At 37.6% G+C, this 12,897-nt stretch overlaps 1 protein-coding gene across 3 annotated transcripts in view; it reads right to left on the reverse strand.

Moving 5' to 3' along the window:
* Positions 1 to 1,740: 1,740 nt before the first annotated feature.
* Mbd5 (methyl-CpG binding domain protein 5) overlaps positions 1,741 to 12,897 on the reverse strand; it is a 115,894-nt gene continuing 104,737 nt past the window's right edge. For 2 of the 3 annotated variants that reach the window (XM_051184726.1, XM_051184725.1), the window contains exons 11-12: positions 5,083 to 5,158; positions 1,741 to 2,348 (exon numbers count right to left, since the gene is read on the reverse strand). In XM_051184726.1, coding sequence (XP_051040683.1) covers positions 2,277 to 2,348; positions 5,083 to 5,158 — 148 coding nt within the window. In that variant the 3' untranslated portion in view covers positions 1,741 to 2,276. Of the gene's footprint in view, positions 2,349 to 5,082; positions 5,159 to 12,897 lie in introns of those variants that run through there. The other variant, XR_007834548.1, reaches the window with a different exon arrangement.

Raw genomic sequence — 12,897 nt, forward strand, 5'->3', positions numbered from 1 at the left:
CCAGACCTACACAGAAAGACCTCTGGTGGTGGTGTGTTGGACCTCTGGTGGTGGTGTGCTGTATACTGTGTCCTTTGTCCCCCAAGAAACAACTTCAGTTTTGTCTACTTTTTCCCGAATTACTAGACCTCTGTTACATGATGGGACTGAGGAGTTTAAGAGGAGAGCTAGGAAAGTAGTGGTATCTAGGAGTTCAGAGCCTGGTAGGGGACAATTTCCCAACAGCTGAGCACGGAGATACAGAGTGATCAGGGTTAGAGGACAGGCAGTGCTCTCTGGGGATTTGGAAAGAGGCTGGTTCCAAGAAAGAGATACCCGTTCCCATCTTTAGACAGTCTCAAACTGAGGTGGTCTGACATTTTGTTTATGCCACCATCACAAAGAAGTGGGAGACAGGAGACATTGTGCACTTCTATTACTCATTACCTTGCACTCTACGATGGCTCACAGCTTTAGGTTTGTGTATTTGTAATGTAGCAGTTTTCTACATTTATTCCACATTTTTCTTATTTAATAAAACATAAATAATTTGGTTAATAAGACCTAACCCACATATTTCAGCCACATATATATATATATATATATAATATATAAATAATCTGTGAATGCTATAAATAATTCTTTAAATAAAATAAATCTCATGTTATGTTACATAATACTGATAAAAATTACCATTGCTCATAATTTTGTAAGCTACTCCCCTTCTGTATAAAGTTGACACCAGTGAATGATAAGAAATGTGGTTTGACTTATTTTTTCCACTGCAAAAAAATAAAAACTGAACTGTCATCACCCTTGTCTGTTAATGGTTGCAACATGTGGCTTTTGCCTCCATGTGTGGAAATAAAGTTCCACCTCGTCAGATGTCTGCAGAAAAAACTTTGATGTTGAGTGCTGTTTGTGGAAAGCCAGTTAGATCAGTAGGTGGCTATTAAATATGTGCTAAATAAATGATTGAGCAAAACAGTTCACCTAAGTGTTTTCTATATTTTACAAAACCTTTTCTGTTTTAAAACTTAGCTTTTAAAAATGCCTAAATGAAATAGCCATATTACCTTTCCAAGGTAGGAAAATGGGTAGAAAACATAAAAGCCAGACACAGGGAGATGTCTTCTGCATATACTGTAGCCATTTCCTCCCTTGAAATCACTGCAGCTGTGTTTATCTGCACAAGACTTACACGTGATTGAACATATCAATATTTCATCATGGATGGTGGAGGGGCCCATGTAGCCCCACTCCACCCCAAGGGACTATTAGAAGTTAATGGCTGTGGGGGGAGTGGATGTCATTTTCCCTTCTGGTGTATCCACTGAGAAGTTGCCTGGCTTCAGTAAATAACCTCCCACCTATGCTCAGGCAAGAAACAGATTCACACACAAGAAGACATGAAAATAGGAGAGGGACTCATTCATTGTAAAGGGGAGCGAGGGAGAAAAGAGAGGGAATGGAGATGGGGAAAATGACTCAAATTCATTATATAAATATCCAAAACTATAAAAGAATAAAACTATAACAAATGGTTGAGGTTCGGAATTCTTGATTTAGGCTCGTGAGCCCTCATCCTTTCAGAAATTTGCAGGAATCCTAGACATGAAAAGCTGAGTCTAGTGCTTCTGTGTAGTGCTCCTTCTAAAGAGACTTTATAAGTAGACACCCAATGGTGTATGGTGTATGCCATGATTTGTGTACTACATCATCATGCCTTTTCTCTACTGTTCAATACAAAACCAGCATCTGTTACATTATCATAGAAAAGCATTTAGGTTGTATTTTTATTTATCACTTTACACTGGTAGTCTCTGGTAGGTGTACTCCATAGAAACCAAAGATTTTTGTACACTATTTCTTTGTACAATAAAAGATAAAGTGTGCATTAAGTATGCTTGTACATGACAATATTGTACAATATTTACATTTCTAATATCGCCATGAAATTCTGCATTTCTATATACAACACTGAAAATTCTTCAGAAACATTTGGACTATTTCTTATAATCACAATTTAGTATAATAGAAAACGTTTTTCAACAATCATTTGACCATTTATCACTTTGTTCACACAGGGATTTTGATTGTTTGTTTTGTTTTCAACATTCATTTTCCTTCCTGATCAAAACATATCTCCATCGCTGCTCCTTTTAGCACCCTGTGGTGGTGGTAGCTATCTGCCAGAGTTTACATTCTGATCTAACTGTGGCCGAATCAATACCTACATACAGATGTATCTGTGCATGCTCCTTTAATAACACTGTGTGTCAGTGGAACAGTCTCTGTTATCTGGAGATCTTCCTCCTCTTGGGCTTGGGGGGCCTCATTTGTCTGTCACCCTGTGGGATTTGGTGAACCTGGAAATAAGATGGGACAGAAACAACAGGGAGATTGAAATCACAAAAACCATATGACTTCTGACAAAGAAACAGGGTGGAGACCAGTCTGCTTTAAAGTCCTAAGACACTTTAAAGGTTTATGAAGTCCTAAGTCTATACACTGTCTCCACAAAGCTTGAGCAGTAGTAAAAACTGATAATCATAGTGACATGTATAAGACTCCAATGAAGACTGGAGCACAGTGTGAGCTGGAGAAATGCCAGCCAGAGATCTCTGGATCAACAATCTCACTATGGAGAACTGGGCAAATGCATACCTAATATGCTTGTGTTCTCTTCATCACACCACTGATTTTATAACTCCTACAAAGTGTCAAAGATCTGAATATCTACATGTAGTTCAGCCCAAGGATGTCTGTTCATGAGAAGAATAAGTATGGACAACAGAACACCACTATCATTCATTGTCAGGCATGTGTAAGTTGGAGAGATTAATACAACTCACTGTTATGCACTAATACAGGAACTAGAATTATTTAATTCTGTGTGTCATATTGAAAAGTGGTTGAATAGCATCAGAGCATTAGATAGCAGACACATTTTCAGGGGCAGAAGGTAAGTAATCAGTTCTCCCAGGTTGTAACATGGCTACTGATAATCAAAAAATGGAGGAAGACAAAGAAGACAGAGTAGACCTAAAGCTGTGGCCAAAGTAAGTATCTAAAACTGGCATTTACAAACAAAACCAGTGTAGCATTTGCCAATTCCCATGGTGTAAATACTTCTACCATAGCCAACCTTAACTTACCAACATGATGTCACAGGAATTAGAGGTAGAAAAATAATCAGTTGGGTAAATTCTGTGTTTTAAGTATAATGTTTAAGGGTTAGGGACTAACTCAGTTGTCAGTGCTTGCCAAGCATGCATGAGGCCCTGCATTCAATTCCCAGCACCAAGCCAATTAAAAAAAGAAAGTTTAGGCAGCAGTAAAGGCTAACTGCCTTTAGTCAAACATAAAATTGTTTCTCAAAAATAGTATTTAAAACTTTAAGATAATTCTCATAAACTTCACAGACTGCTTCTTTCTCCAGATCCTTTCCATACATGTTTTTAAAACAAGTACAACTGAAATTCTCAAATGAGGAGTTATGTAATTGAGGAAAGAATCCTTATCCACAACAATGTATTGGTAATCTGCAGGTCATATATGGCATGAAAAGGTATTTGACTTAGCTTTGTTGTGTTTTAATATTTTGTGTGTGTGTACAAGTGCTTTAGTATCTTTCAAGCAATTATAAACATGTGGCATTTTACTTTTGTGTTCTCAGGAACGTTGGGGATATCTTGCAACTCCAGTGCAACTTCTTATATGGCTTAACTCTGCTGGAGTGTGAAGGAGGAAGTGCTTCTAAAGAACATATTCCAAGATTGCTTCATTAGTTGCCAATGCCTGGTGTCCACAAAGGCCAAATGTCTCAGGACAGAGAGCAATGAGATTAAGACCTTTTTTTATCTTTTTCATTGGAAGGCACATTATATAATGCATTTCCTAACCCACTTGAGTTGAGGAGGTCTGGCTCATAGAAGCTATGTTGACAATTCTCTGTGCCCTCTCTTTCTTCACTACCAAGCATGATGCAAGGGATATATGGGGCATGGAACATGTTAAGGTCCTAAGGAGTGGTGGGCACTTCACAGAGAATCTAGCATGTGAGTGGCTGAATGGAGTAGCACCTTCCTCAGAAGGCATGAGATCAAGTAAGACATGGCTTTTGGCGCTGAAATACAAAGACTGGGAGTGGTTGGCGCTGAAATACAAAGACTGGGAGTGGTCAGCAGTATAAGCAGTACATCTTTATTGGCAATTCTCTATTCTAGAATTGTTGCTCTTATACCCGATCCTCTTTACTTATGGACAATATATATCCGTCCTAGAAGATGTTGAGTTGCTGGCCACTGGTGTAGACATACAAATTTATCAGGAAACTCAGTGTCATCCCATTGTAGGTTAGGTTACCAAATTTTTATGACCCATGGCAACATTTTGTGAACCACTAAATGATACCCATTATTGAGTAGCCACTGGATGGGTTGTTAGAATTCAGATGATCTAAGTCAAATTGCCAGTAAATTCCTTTTCATTGCTCATAGCCTGAAATAATTCTTACTTTAAAGAGTAAAATTAGATGTATGTGTTTATGTAAGTCTATATTGAAGGAGAGAAGGCTTTAGATGCCTTGCCACAGTTCAACAAATCTGTGAAGAGAAAGCACATTACTTCTTTAAGCACAACATTTACAGTTCACACCAACAGAGCTTTGCACAAAACATTTTAATTTTGAGATAGCAGAAGGAAAATGAGAAGTCAGTATACTCTTGAAACTGACCAAAGTTTTCTTATCTCTCTTTTTCCTTTAAATGTGAAGTTTTCTTTGCTGAATATTTTGGTTACATTGATGGTCATTGTTACTCACAGTAAAATGCAGAAGGCTGTGGGTTGGGACCTCACCATATTGTTGGTGACACTTAATGAACCTTTGTAGGAAAACAAAAGTTACTTATCTCTGAAAAAAAAAGCTAATGCACTCTATTTTTTCTTAAATGCTTTTTTGGTATCAGACTTTTCTTTGTGTAGCAGTTTAGCATTGCTATGAAAGCTATTTCTGAATTTCCAAAGGAGGTCACCAAAAACGTGTTAATGCAATTTATTTTCAAAGAAACACAGTCTACTGAGAAAAATAAATTAACTTACAGTCCCAGACATTTTGTCCAGTTCACTCATGGCCTCATGAATAGCAGCTTCTAAATGGTTATTTAGCTTTCCACTTCTGGAATTAATGAAAATAACACACCAGATTAACAAATTAAAGAAACAAAAGCCTTGATTTAATTCCCTAATCAGAAAACAAATATGTCAATTCTACCAGAGAAAGTCAATCTATATTCACATTTGGAAAATTCAGGCTATAACATCACTCCGGAGTTCCCACCATTGAACACTAATGACTAAAGTAACAACACCACTAAAAATGATGAACCCAGGAAGCCCATCCCACCAAGTCCTGGTGAAGAAGGTTGGTCAGGAGCTCTGTGGCCTCCAATGCAGCTGCTTCTACCAGAATCCAGTCTACCCCACAGTGTCTTTTGCATGGCCAGGGAAACAGACTGTGGCTAGGATACCAGGACTGAACTGCAGGCTCTGGCCACTAGGGAGCTCCCTCCACCCTTTCTGGATCATCTTATCTAAGTGGAATTGAGCAAAAATGAAAGCTAAATTCTGTTGCATTGTCCAGAGAAGAAACAGCATTTTACCTTGTCACACCTGAGGCCCAGAGGCTGGTCTCACCACGTTTTCCCTTAAACTGAAGTGACTTGATCCTTTCAACACACCCAGAATAATTGTCTCAGGTGCCTGTCATTCCTCTGACTATTGCTTTCCCACTCAGCATTCCACTTCATGTCTTCCGTGAATGATATACCAAATATGCCGTTTTTGAAACTGATATGGATGAAGTTGTTATGCCTATTACTACAGTCAAACAAATTGTTCTCTATGGCTATACATCCTTTCACCTACCTTTTTTCCCCTCATCTATACATATAAATCTTACTCCCCAATCTTCTGAATATGCAGGCAATCTATTCCCATCAGGGCATTTGATAGGAAAGGGAATGAAGCAAACTCCTACTGCGGGGGTACCATTAGCATGCCTTTGCAAGAGTTAAGTATTATCTCAGCATCTATGTGGAGATCAGTCTTTAACTTCAGTGGAATGCCTTTAGATGAAGACTGTCCATTTCCAGAGTACTCCCTAGGTTTTATCCTCAATACCTGACAATTCCTATATATTTTTTTCTTGTGCTTTACAGATGCTCAGTTAACCACTTTGAGTATTATACTTCTGGGAACATCAGGAATGTTGCTATATTTGCTAAGTGGATTTGTCCAAAGTGAACATAAATTGTCCTATATCTTAGTAAAACAAATATGCATGTAGATCAGTTCAACTGAAAGGAAAGATTAGCTTACTAACCAATTATAAGGATAATACCACAATTCCCTTTACCTTTTGCTGGTCTTATAAGACATCTGTCTGTCTGCCTACCTACCGACCTACCGACCTACCGACCTACCTACCTACCTACCTACCTACCTACCTACCTGTCTATCTAAACATTTCCCTCACTAATTCAAAAATTTAAAAATGCAGAGAAGTTCAGAGAACAAAATAATCCCAACATACCCACTCCCAGAATGGGTTGTTAATAAATTACATATTCTTACTAAGTTTTTTTTTTTCTAAGTTTTTTTTTTTAACAAAAAAATAACTCTGGTATTTATACTTGGTGACTAGTCTCACCCATATGCCTACCCAGCTTATGTTTTACATGATGCGACCACGTACAGAATTGCTTTATGTATTTATACATACAAAAAAACTGTCACAATACACAATTTATCTTTTTTCACTACTTTACTATTACTATTACTGTTATTGTTACTATTACTAATATTGTGAGGCAGGGTCTTACCTATGTATATCAGGCCTGAAGCCTCTCCCTCTGTGCTGGGGTAAAGGCATGTATCATTATTTTTGGGCACCATTCAAGTTGCTATAAATTTTTCATTCTTCCTACCCAGTGCACAACATTTCTACATATACACTGCCTGCTGTTCTGTTTTATGGACTCCTGCATCTTGTGGGGTCACTCTGAGTGTTTTTATTTTATTTTATTTTTTCTTCCATGATGAATTTGCTAAGTGTGATCCAGGATGGCTGGGAAGAAACTCATATCTAGGACTCTGGATCCATCTATGTTTGGCTAAGGTTGGGCTAGGATCTCTTTTAAAAGCTATTTGGTGAGAGTCGTGGTAAGAGCCTCCATGGGTAAACTGCCCAACATCATCACACCTGCAGTGCATTTAATAGGTTTATCTTTTTCTTTTAACTTAGGAAAAAGGCATTTACATTTTTTCAAAAATAAAAAAATTACTTATGCACGTGGGTGTTCTGCTTGTAAATAAGTTTGCTACTGTGTGGGAACAAACTCCCCAGTCCTCCAGAAGAATGCCCAGAGCTCTTAATCAATGAGTCATATCTCCTACCCTCATATACATTTATGTTTCAAGGATATTTAGTTTTTATGTATTTTGAATACAACATATTATGGAATTAAAGTGGGTTATATCTAAAAAGTTCTAAAAAGCTAAAAAGAAGAAAAAAATTCATTAGAGAAATCCATCAGGGAACTATGTTCTCTTCCCTTTGACAGTACTTATTTTTCAAAAATTATATTTATTTATTTAAGTCTGAAAGTGCACAAGCCATGGTGCTGAGGTCTAAGGTCAGATTGTGGGAGCTGGTTCTCTCTGACCATGTGATTTGAACGCAGAAAGCACATTTACCCACTGAGCTCCTTCGTTAGACCTTGCTTGAATCTTATTAGCAAAAATGTTACTTATTGAAAGACTTATTGTGTTAGATCTTTATGTATTAACTCATTTAATCTTTACAGCAATCTAGTGAAGTAGACATTGTGATAATTGTGTGTATATTATACTTTGGGTTTTTTTTTAGGTGAAAAGAGTGAAATCAATTATGTAACTAGGAAAATATATTTACCTGTAAATAACTTTCCAAAGTAAGAGTCATGATTCTTTCCAACGAAGAACATAGTAACATCATGATGAAAGTACAGAAATGACTTAACAACATAACTTATTGGGTACAAAGTCAGAACACTAGGAACTCATTGTTTACCCAAGTATTAAAAAAATAATTGTAAAAATACATACAATATGTAAAGTGGTTCAATGGGTAAAGCCACTTGTTATCAAATCCTGATGACCCAAAAACAAATGCAATGGAAGAAGAGAACCAACTCCCACAAGTCGTGTTCTGATTTCCACACATCTGTCATAGCATGTGCCCCCCAAAAGATAAAATAAAATATTAAATGTTAATTTAGACAGCACAATGTTCTGTTTGTAATCAACAGATACTAGATGGAGAAATGACTACTTTTGGGAAGAGAATACATATCCAGATGTGGAACATGAAAGTATTTGAAGGAATCATGAGAGTCAAGAGGTAAAGACAGATTTTTATAGCTATCACATCTACAGGCCAATTTCCACAGTATTTGTGTTTGGGACAAATGAGCTTAAAAGAGGAAGAGAAAGATCCGCGGGTTCTTAAAGAGAACAATTAGTAAAATTTTGGTTTTCTAGTCCTGAGAGCCTTCCTGTGGAGTCTCTGCTAGTGTTTTCTATTTCCTGCTGACATTTAATAACAAACATTTTTACTAATGGACACTCTAAACCCTAATTGTTTAAGCAATAGACATTCATATAATCACATTTCTAGTCATTAATGGAGATATTTGCCACTTCTCCTTTGACTACACTGCCACATACTATCTTTATCTTTACTAATTAAAAAGAATAAAAAGGCCATGTAAAATCTGTAAATGATACAAGATGTAAGTGTGAACTGATAAATTAAGTATGACTTTAAAAGATTCACTTTAGAATGTCTGTGAATCATTTCAGGTAAAACATAACAAAAATGAATAAAAATGGAAAGTCAAGAATTCTGTACTCTGCTCCAAACGACTTTACAGAATTAGATGACCCCTCCTGAAGGTATCACCTTACATGTGGAGTTGGGGGGGGGGTGAGGAGGGGAATTGAGAAGCATAAGAGGGTGGGAGAGAGGGAAAGATGGAGGGAGACAGGGAGAGGGAACTGAGATTGCTATGTAAAATAAAACATAAAAAAAGAAATCTGTACTCTGAACATAACATCCATATAGCAGTATGAAAATTTAGGACAATTAAAAAAGCTAAGTATAATTTATTCTTTTTATTGTTTGGGAGTTTCATATAGGTTTCCATTAAATCCACAACCTCTGCTATATCTCCTCCTCCTACCACTTTTTCCTCCCAACTTCAAGTGCTTCTTCCTGTTTTTCCTCCTCCTCTTCCTCCTTCTTCCCTCTCCCTCCTCCTCTCTTCTTCCTTTTAAGCCCACCGAGTCCACTTAGTGCTATCTACATGTACATGGGTATAAGACCATTGACTAAAGCATGGGTAGACTCTCAGGGGCCACAGCATTGAAAAAAATTGACTCTTCCTCTCTCACAGTCATCAGCTACCAATAACTCCTCAGCTAGGGGTAGAGCCCCTCCATGTCCATGCTGGAATTCTGGCTATTCTGCTTCTGTACATCAGTCATAGCTGTACAGTCATGCTGTGTGCTTTGTGTGTAGTCATGTCTGGCAAATACTACTTTACTGCAGATGTTCACTAGCTCTGGCTCTTAAAATCTTTGTCACCCCCTCTTACAAGATGAACCTTGAACCTTGAGAGGAAAGGTGTGATGCAACTGTCTTATTTAGAACTGAACATTTCACAGTCTCTTATTCTTTATTTGTTGACCAGTTGTGGCTCTCTATTCATACTATGTCTATTTAGAAGAATAATGGTAGTAGCGATTCCCTTAGGGCATGTGACCTAGCCAGCCATAAGATTTTGGTCCAGTTAGTGGTACCAGGCATGCATTACGTCTTGTGGATCAGGCCTTGTATCTAATTTTAAAAGGTGGCTGGTTACTCCCTAATACCAATGCCACTATTGTACTAGTGAATTTGTATTGTTCATTTTTGTAGTTTGCTTGGTTCACAGCTGGGTAAGAAAGTGGGTTATTTTTCATTTTCCTAATAGTCTACATATCATCTTCTTTCTAGCACTGTGAAAGCTATCCAGTAGGGACAAAGCTTCCAAATTGGTACCAGCTTGATTTATACATGTTCTATAACTCAAGTATGTGGTGGCATTTCTCAGTTTTAAAGTGAAAACATATTTGGTTTATTTTTATCATTTACCATTTTCTAGCTTTATAGGATAACAGGTAAAGAAAAGAATTTATACACATAATAATGTAGCTAAAAGCTTTGAAATATTTCTTTTCTAGAGGCACTTCTTTAAGCAGAAGATTAACCTAAATTAAGTGTTAAAATGTTACTAATTCTTATGGTTAGGATGTAAGCATTATGTCAATTTAAACATATTCATTTATGATATTGTTGTTTAAGATATTAGTGATTAAAATGATTACATAAAATTCTAACCATTTACTATAACAACTTGTTTCAATTGTCAAAAATACTGAATGATATACATATATTTTTTACTTTCAACTATATATGCCAAGTACATGTATAAGGCTCTCTATATTATCTATGTCATAACAATCCTAAAGTAGGAGTTAATATACAAATTTTAGAAATGTTGAATTTAGGCTCAAAGAGATTAAGCAACATACTCAGAGGCATATAGCTATGAAGTAACAAAAAACAGGATATGTATCTAGGTCAAGAGTCAATATTTTAACTCTCTAAACACTTTCCCTTTTCAGACTTTTCCCTCTTCTTAGTCTACAACAATACTTAGATCTTTGTCATTGCTGTGGTTTAACTTAAAATGTTGCACATATGAGTATCCAGTCCCAAACTATATTACTGTTTGGGAAGGCTGCTAAACTTTTAGGACGTAAGTGGGCTACTAGGAGACAGGCCTTGAGGTTTATGCTGTGCTCCACTCCCTGTTGCCTCTGCTTCAGTGTGCTGATGCAATGTGACCAGCCAACTTTCAGTTCTGCCACTAAGCCTTTCTACCAGCTTTCAGTCAAGTGTTCCCTATCAGGATAGATTGTGTCCCTCCGGAACTGCCAACCAGAATAAGCTTTTGCAGGTATTTTTCTCACAGCAATGAGAAAGTAACTCAAAAATCTCCTATTGTAATTCTGGTGAGATGGCTCAGTGGCTCAGAGTACTGTTGCTCTAGTAGAGGACCTGGGCCTAGTTTCCTGCTGCTGTGAACCATGGGTAACTTCAGTTCTATGGGATCTGACTTCCTCTTCTGACCTCCACAGGCATCAGGCACATACAATGCAGGCAAAACATACACCCACAATCACACCACAACCACCACCACCAACAACAACAACAAAAATAAAGACAACAAACAAACAAAACACTAAAAATAAACACCCCACCTTTTTTTTTTTTTTTTTTTTTTTTTTTTTGTGGTTTCCCAGGAAAACTTCACAGGAAGAGTAGGAAAGAGACTGAACATCTGTGACCTCACCTCTTTATTTCCTTATGGGTTTTATGCCATACTTTATGTGCACTCTGCATATCATCAAAGGACTGGAAACTAGCCTTGTTGTGGTCATATGGCCTTCTAACTGCCTAACACAATGAATTAGTCTCATTTTTTGTCTTACTGGATAGATCTCTGTTGATTGTTTTAGTCTTTGTTTTCTTCCTCTTTTGGAGACAGGTTCTCACTCTGTGGCCTGTGCTGGTCTAGAACTCATAGTAGTCCTTCTGCCTCAACCTCCCAGAGTGCTGGGATACATGCATGACTAAGCCATCATGCCCAACTTCAGTCTTTTGTCTTGTGAAACCTCCCCTCTCCCCTTGGTTCTTCCCTTTCCTAGTCATTCATTTCACCTTCTTCATTCTGTTAAATGTCCAATTTTCCAGCATTCAGTCCTTAGTACACTAACTTCAAGTTGGCAGCATACCTGTGTATGACTGTAGCATTATTTACATGTCAAATACCATTTTTCCAGTTTCAGACTTGTCTGTCAGCTACCCCACATACCCCAAAGTATATCCAACGGTTCCCTCCATATTCCTATTTCAGTCACTGTTTCTACTCCCCTCTTGATCATGCAACCCCAGTCCTTGATTGCTCTCTTTCCTAACTTCATTATTACCATGTTTTGTTAATTTTACCTCCTAAATGTTCCCAGAGCACATTTCTTCTCTTCCATCTTCATTACTGCTTGGGTTCTTACCCTTCCTCATCTACTAGCACGAGCTCTTAGATGATCTGCCACTGAGACTGTTTTCTAACAGTCTTATCACTCATAGCAAGGTGAAAATCTGACCCACTTTGAGTACTTCAAATAAGGCAAAGAGCCAATATATTGACTCCTGCTTTTATTTCTAGACTTACACTTAAAACGTTTTATCTGATGCTTTCCCCAGTTCAGTAGTGACAGTATCTAAACAGTCTTACCCAAGCCAATTTTGATAGTGTTTAAGTATTGGCTGAGGTGTCATCTTTAGGACCCTTCCTTCCTTCTTTCCTCCCTTCCTTCCTTCTTTTCTTCCTTCCTTCCTTCCTTTCCCTCTTTCCCCCTCCCCCCTCTCTGGATCTCTTTATTAGGGCCCTGGCTGTCAAGGAACTCATCGTATAGACTAGGCTGGCCTTGAACTCAGAGGAACTCAGAGATCTACCTGCCTCTGCCTCCTGAGTGCTGGGATAAAGGTGTGCCATTCTTTGCCATTATGGATAAAGGAACCATTCTTTGTTGAGTCCACTGTTACTTCTCTGTTTCTCATATGTACTTACATATAATGCTTTTCTTGCTATTTTCACATTTTAATTGTGGGTTCCTGAATCTGTCTCTAAGAACTATAGCACTGTGCCTAGCACAGATTTTTTTCCTAATTCAGGAATAAATAAAATGGGGAATAAACAAATGAGTAAA

The sequence above is a fragment of the Phodopus roborovskii genome, unplaced genomic scaffold (assembly GCF_943737965.1).
Source record: "Phodopus roborovskii unplaced genomic scaffold, PHOROB, whole genome shotgun sequence".
Taxonomy (NCBI): Eukaryota; Metazoa; Chordata; class Mammalia; order Rodentia; family Cricetidae; genus Phodopus; species Phodopus roborovskii.